At 43.5% G+C, this 11,764-nt stretch overlaps 1 protein-coding gene across 7 annotated transcripts; it reads left to right on the top strand.

Annotated features, from left to right (window-relative positions):
* The first annotated feature begins 4,638 nt into the window (after window positions 1-4,638).
* Window positions 4,639-10,748, top strand: LOC143662476 (spermatogenesis-associated protein 19, mitochondrial-like). 7 transcript variants are annotated; one of them, XM_077136103.1, is made up of 7 exons: window positions 5,297-5,436; window positions 5,579-5,635; window positions 6,133-6,228; window positions 6,365-6,456; window positions 9,017-9,083; window positions 9,391-9,466; window positions 10,561-10,748. In XM_077136103.1, exons 1-6 carry the CDS (start codon window positions 5,431-5,433, stop codon window positions 9,409-9,411), a joined length of 339 nt encoding a protein of 112 aa, XP_076992218.1. In that variant the 5' UTR covers window positions 5,297-5,430; the 3' UTR covers window positions 9,412-9,466; window positions 10,561-10,748. The 7 variants fall into 7 exon arrangements, 4 of the variants coding, with proteins under 4 accessions (XP_076992218.1, XP_076992219.1, XP_076992216.1 ...); XR_013165338.1 differs by lacking the exon at window positions 9,017-9,083 and having other exon boundaries at window positions 5,290-5,371; window positions 5,496-5,635; XM_077136104.1 differs by lacking the exon at window positions 9,017-9,083.
* Window positions 10,749-11,764: the final 1,016 nt, after the last annotated feature.

The following is an 11,764-nucleotide window of genomic DNA, read 5'->3' as shown; positions in this document are numbered from 1 at the left end:
GCTGTGTTGACTGGAGAGAGAGGCCACATCTGAGCAACAAAAGAGGTTCTCTTGGAGGTGAATCTTAGGCCTAAATTTTAAGTAGGCTTGACCTATACCCTGTGGGGTTAAGTTTCATATGAACAAACCCGAAGACTGGGGGCTCAGCCTATAGCTTTGGTTGCCCACACTGCGTGTGAGAATATCAAGAATTCAACTTGGGGAAGTTGAGTTTTCCCCCGTTCTCACCATTCCCCAAAGGGGACTTTGCAAATACTTTTCCACTCACTGATCAAATCACTCTGGGATTCATCAGGGCATCACCTGGACAAACAAACAAAATCTCATGTCCTATACAAAGTTCCATGTACTTAAGGTGTTTAACCAACTATCTACGTAAGTTATATTAGGACATGCACTAGTCAAAATATAAATTTGTACCAAATAAACAATTTTTGCTTTAGTCTCACACATAGGTTGAAATTTTAAAATGTTAATTACCATTTATTTTCAGCACACTACAGTAATGACATTCTTTTGTTCTTCCTCATGCAAAAACATTTTTTAAATTTGTACATTTAGTCACTATCATTATACACTCTAGGCATTGCTAGATTATACCATCTCAGTCTTTATATCTATCTTTCTTTGTGATTTCATTTATGCCCCAGCCCTCCTCCCTCTATCATTCTCATATGCAGCTTCATTCAGTGTTTCAACATAATTGTATTACAGTTAGGTAATATTGTTCTGTCCATCTCTGAGTTTTTATATTCAGTCCTGTTGCACAATCTGTATCCCTTAAGCTCCAATTACCCAATATCTTACCCTATTTCTATCTCCTGATGGTCTCTGTTACCAACAAAATATTCCAAGTTTATTCACTAATGTCAGTTCATATCAGTGAGACTATAAAGTATTTGTCCTTTTGTTTCTTGCTAATCACACTCAGCATAATGTCCTTAAGGTCCATTTATGTTGTTACATACTTCATAATTTTATTCTGTCTTACAGTTGCATAATATTCAATCTTATGTAAATGCCACAGTTTGTTTAGCCAACTGTCTGTTGATGGACATTTTGGCTGCTTCCATCTCTTGATAATTGTAAATAATGCTGCTATAAACATTGGTGTGTAAATGTCCATTTGTGTCCTTGCCCTCGTGTCCTTTGAGTATGGCTAATTGATTTTGAAAAGGCTGCTAAGACAATTCAATGGAGAAAGAACATTCTCTTCAACAAATATTGCTATGACAGCAGCATATCCACATGCAAAAGAATGAAGTTAGACTCCCAACCTCACACTATATACAAAAATTAATCAGAAAAGTACAATAGACTTAAATGTAAGAGTTACATATTGTACTATTTAATCTTTGAAGAAACAGAAATAAATCTTCATGACCATGTGCTAGCAATGGTTTCTTATCTATGACACCAAAAGCACAAGCAACAAGAGAAAAAAATAGGTAAATTGGCCTTCTTAAAAATTCAAAAATTTTGTGCTCCAAATATTATGACCAAGAAAATGAACAGACAAAACAAAGAGTAAGAGAACATATTTTTAAAACATTTTTCTGATAAGGGGCTTGTGTATAGAATATATAAAGAAACCTTAAAACCCAACAATAAAAAGACAATCCAATCATAAAATGGCAAAAGAATTGAACAGATATTTTTCCAAAGAAGATATACAGATGTCCAACAAATACATGAAAAGGTGCTGAGCATCTTTAGTCACTCGGAAAATATAAATTCAAACCACAATAAGATACCACTTCCTAGGGCTAAAAGAGTGAAAGACAAGCCACAGACTGGGAGAATATAATTGCAAAACACATATTTGACAAAGGACTCCTATCCAAAGCAAGTAAAGAAATCCTATAAATCAGTAAGAAAAAGATTGACAACCTAACACAAAACTTGAAGAGAACCCTCAAATCATATTCAACAGGGCCAAGCAGCAAATGAAAAGATGCTTAACATAATTAATAATAAGTTAAATTAAAAATAAGTATTAGTCACTATCATACTTCCACCAGACTGGTGAAAATTGAAAGGACTAACCATACCAAATGCTGGCAAGAATATGAAACAAGAATGATGTTCATGCATTGTTTATGCATGCAGACCAGTGCTGAATATATATGAACCATATGACCTAGAAATTCCACTCCTGGACAGATTTCATGGTTGTGCCAACCAGCAAACATGGGTAAGAATGGTCATAGGGGTATTTTTTTTTCTTGGCATGGGCAGGTACCAGGAATTGAACCCAGGTCTCCGGTGTGACAGGTCAGAACTCTTCCTGCTGAGCCACTGTGGCCCACCTTCATAGGAGCATTATTTTTAAAAGCATCAAATTAGATACAACACGAATGACTATTAGTTAAATTTGATAGTGACACAGTCATACAATGGAATATTATCCAGAAATGAAATAATAAACTACAGCTTCATCCAACAACTTGGACAAATCTCACAGACATAATGATAAGTGAAAGAGACTAGAGGGAAAAGAGAACATACTGAATAATTCTAGGCAAAGCTCTTTGATGGTGATAACAAAAATGACTAGGAGACCCTCCTAGTCAGAATGAACTGCCTCCTGGGATACTGAAAATGTCCTCTATCTTGATCTGGGTGATGGTTAAACTGATGCATGTATATAGATATATAAATTTCCTGAGCCACGCATTTAATATTTATCCATTTTATTGATGTATTTTATAATTTAGTAATAAAAAAGTGAGGATAGATGTATATACCTGCTTTATTTTGAAAACAAACATAGAATGTATAACCTAGAGGCTAATGAGGTTTTCATTTCTCAGGTGAGTGAGATCAAGGTTGAAGAGAGAGAGGAGGAAATGAATTTCCCTGAGTACTTCTTCTTGTGCAGTTTTGATTTTGAATCACATTAAAGTTTAAAATAGTCAAAAATTAAAATAACATCAGTAAGGGCAGAAAATAATTTTTAGGGGATAATGGCAGAGGCTGTGAGGTTCACAGATATTTTATCAATTTTACAGTTTCTTCTAGTCTTTTTTGGAACAAGTGAAATTGAAGCCATGTGACTAGTTCTGGCTAAAAAGCTTTAAATAGAAGTGATGTGTTACGTCTGGGCAGAAGCCTGGAAGAGCTGATTTGATTCCTCTAGGTGCTTTAGCAGTCCTGAAGGGCACATTTTGAGATGGTAAAGCATGAGATAGGAGCTTCCTGGATTGCTAAATCACCACATAGACGACAGCTACCCTGAAGAGCTCCCCAACTGGGGTTTTTGGATTGCTGCGTGTGTGCGTCATTGGTTGTCTCAGCCTCGCCTAACCTTTTTATTTTTATTTATTTATTTATTTATTTTACATGGGCAGGCATTGGGAATTGAACCTGGGTCCTCTGACATGGCAGGCAAGCATTCTTGCCTGCTGAGCCACTGTGGCCTGCCCTATATTATTTTTTAATATTTTTATTGTAAACAACAAATACACAAACATTCTTGACATATAAACATTCCATACATGCTGTATAATCAGTGGCTCACAATATCATCATATAGTTGTGTATTCATCACAATGGTCATTTTTTATAACATCAGCATCTCTCCAGCAAAAGAAATAAAAAAGAGACAACTCATACACCCATACACCCCTTACCCTTTCTTCTCATTGACCACTAATATTTCCATCCACCCAATTTATTTTAACCTTTGTTCCCCCTATTATTTATTTATTTTTCTATCCATATTTTTTACTCATCTGTCCATACTATAGATAAAAGGAACATCAGACACAAGGTTTTCTCAATCACACAGTCATATTGTAAAAGCAATATCATTATAAAGTCATCTTCAAGAAACATGGCTACTGGAACACAGCTCTGCAGTTTCAGGTGCTTCCCTCCAGCCTCTTCAATATACCTTAACTAAAAAGGAGATATCTATATAATGTATAAGAATAACCTCCAGGATAACCTCTCAACTCTGTTTGAAATCTCTCAGCCACTGAGACTTTATTTTGTCTCATTTCTCTCTTTCTCTTTTGGTCAAGGAGGCTTTCTCAGTGCCTTGATGCTGGGTCCCAGATCATCCCAGAATTTCTGTCCCACATTGCCAAAGTGATTTACACCCCTGGGAGTCATGCCCCACATAGAGTGGGGAGGGCAGTGAGTTTACTTACTGTGTCAACTTGCAGAGAGACATAGCCTAACCTATTTTAACCAGAAAGGATATAAAATTTAGGAGATTTGTTGAAAGTGAGGTGATACAGTGGCTATGATAGCAATGCTGGGCAGAGTGATAGATGTTTTCTCTAGTCCTAAGAATCAGTATGGGGACATTTACAGAATATTAGAGCTAGAAGAAAATTAGAGTCATTATTCTATCTCTTTCATTTTGAAGACAAAGAAACTAAGGCCAGAAAGTCTAATCATTAGGTTAAGTTCGTGGATTACAAGCCTGGTTTCTGACATTTTGGGAATAGCCTCAGGGTTGAACTACAAGGACTTCTGGGAGCAGCTGAACTTTTGCAGGTCTTTTAGGATATTCTGAATTCCTTCAATTTCCCAATGAAGGCACTGGATGGGAATAGTAACTATTTGAACCTCTACCATCCCCCCTCCCCCACCAATTCTGAAGTCACAATACACTCCCCACCCCATTTCCACCTTACTGCTCTACCACCAATGCAGTTCTGTTATTCTGAAATAGATCAGGAAACATCTTTTACAGGAAATGGCACTTTCACTTTTTACTCTTTATCTCTTGTTTGTATTATTTTTTATGATTTGAATCACTTATGTAACAAAATAGACAAAAATTGAAGAAAACGTCCTCATTGAGACTCTTGCTACCCTACCTTTGATGTTTTCTTTTGGGGGGAGAAGGACACTAAACTCTCCATTTCCCCCTATTTGTAAGAATTAAAATATGAAATACATGCGGCAATGTTTTGAATCAATGTATACAGGATTGAGGTCATTTTGCCTCAAATTTCCTCTTTTTGAATCATAAAATCTCTTCCTTCAGCACAGCTCATGACTGAATGATTAGCCTACAACTGTTTCCCACTGAGATTCTTAGTCTGTAGTTTGGGGAACTTCCCCATGCCTCTCCTTCAGGCTCACATTGGCTACGTCCTCCCCTACCCCATCCCATCCCACCATTACACTGCTCTGGATGATGGTCATCAGCGGGGCAGACCCTCCTGACTTTCCCATCTCTTCTCTGGAGATTAAGGAGGTCATTGTTACATCGTCTTTGGCCAGCCAATCAGGTAGGTGCCTCCGTTTGATGAGCTGCCTGCCTGTAGGAGGTCTCAGGTGGCTTCAGTGGAAGAAGGGGGCCACAGAAGAGGACTGATACAAGTCCAGAGATGATTATTACAACATGGATTATGTACATTCTCGCCCAGAAAGCTTCAGGGTTACTTTTCCCACCAAATACCAGCTTGGTAGATGAAGGTGGTGCTCACCATATAAAATTGTTTCTTCTCTATCTTCTTTCCCTGTTGCATTACCAGCGAAGTTCTTATAATACACAACCTGAAGTAAGAATGGAACTGATAGGCATTTGGAGGGTGTCGACTTCCCCATTTTGTTCCAGGACATTGAAGTTGTGGAAAGCGAGGTAGTGTCTGTAGTTCAGCACTGGTTGAAAACAGTGAGTAATATTCCTCTGTGACTCAAGGTATCCAGAATTCTAGAGAGAGCTGGCCTCAGAGCAGGGGTCTGGACTTTCCCCCTCCACAGAATTCAGATACTTAAGTTCATTGCTCAACTGGTATTAGCCTTTGCTGAGCAACCTGCATAGAGTTATGCCTACCACACCCAGTTGTCCTAGGGGGCCCTAGGGTTCTCGTAGGAGAGGTGTTGGTGTCCGCCCTGCTTCTTGAGTATAACCAATGGAGGGGAGTTGGATGCTTTGCTCTGAGCTTTAAGGTGTCTCAGGAGTGCCTTGAGGATGGAGATGGGGACTTAGTGAGCATCTGAGAACCTCCCAGGAGGGGAGCAACAGACAAGATTATCACATAATCTGTGAGATATGGAGTGTGTAGGTGTGGGTATGTGGGTATGCATATTGGGATGAGAAGAAGAAAGGGGAAAAAGAAGAAAGAGGGGGACCAGGGATAGGATGTTTCAGAGGAAATTCCCTTGCAGACAGAAGAAGAGGCTTCCCAGGACATGAAGGAGAAGATGCCCAATAGCAAGTGCCCTTCCACCCATGGCCAAAACATCCACGTGACCAGAGACGTGGTAACTGGGGTTGTGGGTGAGGGGAGGCCTCCTGCAGGACTGTTGGGCAGTGCAAGAAGCTTGTGCAGGGCTTAGCTTTGTGCCAGGCACAGCCCCTGTAAGCAGAAATCATGAGGATTTTGCCTGGGTTTCCTAGGTGAAGCATCAACTCTCAAAGTCTGATGTTTTAGCAAACCAGAGTCAAGAGGTCCTGGAAGAGAGAACAAGAATCCAGTTCATTAGATGGAGGTAAAAGCCCCACTTGCCCCAGTGAGAGAGTGGGGAGGGAGAGTCTGAGAAGGCACTGTCCCCTCTTGTCAGGATTCCTGGCCTATGCAAACCCATCACTATTCTTCTCTAGCAAGAAAGTTTTTCCACCTAGCTTTGAGATCTTGAGATAATATTTTGCCATCTTGAAAGACCAGCCTATTCCTAATTTTTTAAATGACTCAAGGGCCTGGAAAACAGGTCCTTTCTTAAATGCTTCTGAATATATTTCAGACTTCTGGTACTTTCACACTTGAATTGTTCAGAAGTGGCTGCACGTTAAAATGCTGAAAGAAAATAAGCTTTTAAAATGCAAAAGTCAAGGTGCTCCTCTGTGACAGGAGAAAGGCATTTTTTCAGTGCCTTGGGCTACAGTACTCTTCTCTGTATCAAGGCAGCTCTTTCCAGCCTTCCATGGACCTGGAGCCCATCCAAAATCTGCCCCTCCAGCCCACCCATGGTTTCCCCACCATGGGTCTGGAGGTGCTGGGGCTAAAGACAGAAGGAGCTGGGTCTACAAGATGGCCGACTCCTTGGGTATAGATTCTATTTCACTCCAAGTACTTGTGCTCACTTCCAGGTCTCTGGACCACTTCAGCACATTCTTTCCCAGGAGCAGAATTGTGGGATTGAATGGCCCTTCACTAAAGTGTGAGCGAGCCATCTCTTGTCTCTGTACTTTCTCCCTTTCCATGCTGCAGTCCTAGCTCTGCTCTCTTCTACCAGGAAGGAAATATTACTCAAGAAGTACATTTTTGTTTTAGGATAGAAGGTTTTCATGTGTTTTCCCTTTCTAGGCATTAGCATTTTAAGAGGCGATTCAAATGCATTGTAATTACATAACAGAAAGAAATGATGGTGAAATGTGAGACCTTGTTTAAAAGGGGAATGTCAGGCCCCTTAAGGAGTCAGCATTGGTGACAGCCCTAGAAGCAGGAGGCTTTTCTGCTCTGCAGCTGCTCTGTGGGAACTCCGAGCATCACCTCTTGTGGTGTGGATGTCATGAACGTCACCGCCTGATGGTTTTGAGACCTCAGCTGAATATCATGACTAGGTTTAAGTTTTTGAGACTTGCTATGGGAATCATAGTCTAAAAATAATTTTTCCACTCTGGATTGTCTATGAAGACTCTAAACAAACAAGTGCTGCCTTGCTTCCCCTCTCACCCTGCTAGTTCTGGATCCTCATCTTAATTTCAATAAAACATAACAGGAAACACATATCCTTTATTAAACACCATTTAATGTTTATTTGAAAAATAGACTTGTACTGACCACCTGATTGTTGCTAGGCTTCCCCTTGGAAGAAAGAAAAGAGTAAGACCCAGTAGCCAGTTTCTAAGGGAGAAAAGTTAACTAGAGGGTGGTGCACTGGTGGCTCAGTGGCAGAATTCTTGCCTGCCATGCTGGGACCTGGGTTCAATTCCCAGGGCCTGCCCAAGTAAAAAAAAAAATAACTAGGAGTGTAAGGTAGGTGAAATGAGGAAACGTGGAGAAACCAGGAGGAATGTCTGCTAGAGCTGGCAAGTAGGCATGACATGGTGAGAGCTGCCCAGGGCACACAGCAGAGCTTGCGGGCATGACATCTGCCTGAGCTGGCTCTGGAACTGGGCAGGATCTGGGTAAACAGGAGGGAGCTACCTCGAGAGAGCACAAAGGGCTGCCTCTCTAGGCCCATCTCCCCTGGCTTCAGGGCTGCGCCTGCATTCTCTGGGGCTGTCCTGCCTCCTGGGGCTGGGTCAGTCACTCCCTTCTCTGGAGTGCCTTTGTTCTTTACTTACCTGGTTCCCTGGGCACCAACCAACCGGCTCCATCCTGCCTGGTCTCCACAGACCCTCTTAGCTCACAACGGGGCTGTGAATCACTGGAGGTGGCACTAGGAAAGGGCACTGCCCAGGCATGGAGATTTCAGGAGACACAGAAATGGGGTCGTCAGTGGACAGAGCACTCTGCCTAGAGAGGAAGGCTGGGGAGGGGAGGACTTGGGTGTGAAGTCAGACAGAATGTGAAGTGGGTCACAAAGCGGAAGGCAAAGCAAGGCAAACAAAGCCATCTGTCTGTTTGCTTTCCAGCCCTGGCATATAAAAGAAGCACTTAGGTTTTGGCTTGGTTGGTCAGCACCTCTCTCTCCCCCTCCCCATCCATCATCCTGGGTAATGAGAGGTGCTTGTAGATTTCTTGTGACAGTTTCCTATAAGAATCCCTAAACCTCATTACCCTGATCATAAGAAGCTGATAACACAGGTGGAGAGGTACCCAGAAAGTTTGGATTTCACCTCTTAGAAGATTGCAAACTTGCTGTGAGTCTCTAGGAAAGTCACTCAGCCTCTCTGTTCCCTGGACTCTCCAAGGACCACTTGCTACTTGCTAGGGATTGTTGGATGCTCGGAGGTATCTGATTAGCAAAAATAACAAACCGTGTTCATTATCAAGAAGGATAAGGGACCAGCTCAGAAGCTCACAATGCAGGTAGCCCTAGCGGTTTCCCCACAACAGGTGAAAAAGACACACAGGCATCCTAATGTTTGAATGGCATTTTGCAGCCATACTCGTATCTTCCAAGTGCCAAGTGAGGTGAGAGAGGAAGCTATGCAGGATCGGATAGAGCAGGTGAGATGAAGGTAAATCATTTAGGACAAGCTGACCCATATTCCTTCCTTATCAGGGGCACGTGGCATGGGGAGGCTTCTGGGTTTCTGCCTGAACCCAATGACATTCTCTTTGAAATGATAGTTCCTAGGGCTTTCTCAGAGCTGGCCCCCCTCAGCTGCAACCTGGAGCCCTCCCATGCAGATACCTACTTCATAGGGCTGCACATGTAGGTGAGGTGGGTAGGTGCCCCAGCCCAGCCTCCTTTGTGACTTGAGCTTTGTGTGGGCTCTCTGCTCACAGCCCCTCCTGCTCCTTGTCCTCTCAGCATATCCCACCTTATGGTTGATTCACCCCAGGATCCACACATCAGACCTCCCTACTGTGACTGCTAAGAGCAACAGGTAAGAGAGCTGGCAGGTGGGGGGCTGGGCAGAGATGGTAGTTATGCAGGGTGGCAAAAAGGTGTGTGGAAGTGGAGGACTTGATAAGGTTTAGCTCTCGGTGACAGGCTCCTGGGGGGGCCCCTCTCAATGTTCTGGAAGGCCTTGTAATCAGGTTTCCAACTGGCCTCTCTTCCTCTCAGCTGTGGTGCCTCTCAAAAGCTTGCATGGCTGGGCTGACTAGGGCTGTGTGATGGGGCAGATCTGCAGGGGGCCTGCAATGCTGTGTCCCTCAGCTCCTGGTAACCCTGCCACTGGCCAGGAGTATGGAGACATGGTCTGGGTGCTGTCCCATGAGGGGTGTGACTGTGGGGCATGTGACCTCTTTGCACTAAGCACCAGTGGCACAATACCTACCGTGTAGGTGGTTCTTGGGGGCTGAGGCCAATGAGCGGAGACCCAAGTACAGAAGCTGCTCACATGGGAATGCTACCCATCTCCCACCATGCACAAAAGACCATGCTGCATTGTTGGGACTCAAGGGTGATGTAGACAAAACTGGGCTTCCAGACGCCTAGAATCGGGCCTGGAGATGAGGTGCTCAATGATTGGGCACTAACCATGGGTAGCTTCTGTCTAATTTCTCACTTGACCCGAAACCAACCTTAAAATGAGGGTGTTGTGGGGACTTATTATATAGAGGGCAGAGAGCAGGCCAGGCCCCTGGAATCAGAGGGCTGGGCTCCAAGCCAGCTCCACCATTTGCAACTTACCTAATGCAGTTGTGCCTCAGTTGCCTCCTCTGCAGAAACAGCATCTATTTTAGAGGGTTGTTCTGAGGATAGTAGTGTCAGGCTCATGAGAAATGCTGTGTTAATCTGCTCTCATCAATAGAGATGTGAACCTGAAGCTCTGGAACCTGAGTGCCTTACCAGGGGTTACTTAGTGGGAAGAGGCTGAGCCCTCAGGTCTGCCTGGCACACCCCATCTTTTCCTTTCATGGTGTGCCTGCTCTCCAGACTAGCCTCATGATGTGAGAAGCAGCAGGTCTGGGGTTATCTCCACCCACCCACACCTCCATCCTGGGTCCCTTGGGCCTTTCTCTGTTTTCCCAGGTTTGTGTCCTTCAGAGTCAAGGAGCAGCCTGTGTCAGAACAGTGTCCACCTCCCCACCTTGGCCTGACAAGTGACCGGAACAGAGAGACCTGGGTAGAGAGAATCTACAGGTGAACTGTACACTGTGTCAGTGGCAGAAGCCCTGGGGACTTCACACTAAACTGCTAATAAAGAGATGTGCTATTTAAGACTCTCCCTAGGTCTCTGGTGTGTGCTTAGCCATCCATTCATCCATCCATACATGCATGAATCCATCCATCCAGACATACATACATACATACATCGGTCTTACTGTCTGTCTGTCCATCCATGCATCCCTTCATCAGACACGAAGCACCTGTGGTCTGGCTTGGGGGATGGGATGACCAATAGGACAGCACTTTCAGTTGTGTGCATGTGCATGTGTGTGTGTATGTGTGGTGGGTGGGCAGGGGCAGACAGTTGGCCATCACAGGGCTGTGGGGTCAGGTAGTGACAGGCACTCCAACCTATAACAGGATGACTTCCCAACTGAACTGGTCTCATTTGCTTCCTTCAAACATTTGTTGAGTGTCTATCATCAATAACAGATAATATTTCCTGAGTGTTTCCTATGTGCCAGGAACTGGCTGGCACTTTACATGTATCCATGCAGGGAATCCAAGCAGCCTTGAGATGTAGATACTATCATTATTATTATTAGCCCCATTTTAGAGAGAAAACAACACAAAACAAGGAGGATGAGTATCTTATTACTGGACTTAGAATCCTGCCCTCCTGGCTCTAACACCTCCTTTCTCTCAGCCCTTCTACTATACTAGGTGCTGGGCCTTGGGGTGGGCCCTGGGGGTGACAGCAGTAAATGAGGCCCACCCGGTCCTTGCCCTGGTTGAACTTTGGTTTTGACAGGGAAGACTAATATCAAACAAGCTATTTATCTATGGTCACAATTTTTATAACTATTGTAAAGGAAAAGTACTGCATACAACAAATGGGAACTTTCCCTAATCAGAGAGAAGACAACTTGGAAGAGATTATTATTTTTAAATCCTTATCCCCACTTGACAATTAAAGGCCTACAAGTCAGATAGGTTAAGTAGAGCCCCTGATGTCACACAGCAGAGCCAAAGTTTGATCTGGGAAGTCCTCCACCAAGGCCAGTGACTTTAGCCACCCCCTGTACAACTGAGTTGCAGCAAGTGGTCATATTGGTTGATGGTGGTG

Source organism: Tamandua tetradactyla, chromosome 18 (genome assembly GCF_023851605.1).
Source record: "Tamandua tetradactyla isolate mTamTet1 chromosome 18, mTamTet1.pri, whole genome shotgun sequence".
Classification (NCBI taxonomy): Eukaryota; Metazoa; Chordata; class Mammalia; order Pilosa; family Myrmecophagidae; genus Tamandua; species Tamandua tetradactyla.
This window is presented reverse-complemented; position numbering and strand designations above follow the sequence as displayed.

Excerpts from the sequence above, each read along its gene's own strand:
- LOC143662476 (XM_077136102.1), top strand. Across the intron at positions 6,229-6,364 it reads TCCACGTGACCAGAGACGTG|GTGAAGCATCAACTCTCAAA; the intron begins GTAACTGGGGTT and ends TGGGTTTCCTAG. Across the intron at positions 6,457-7,054 it reads ATCCAGTTCATTAGATGGAG|GTCTCTGGACCACTTCAGCA; the intron begins GTAAAAGCCCCA and ends GCTCACTTCCAG.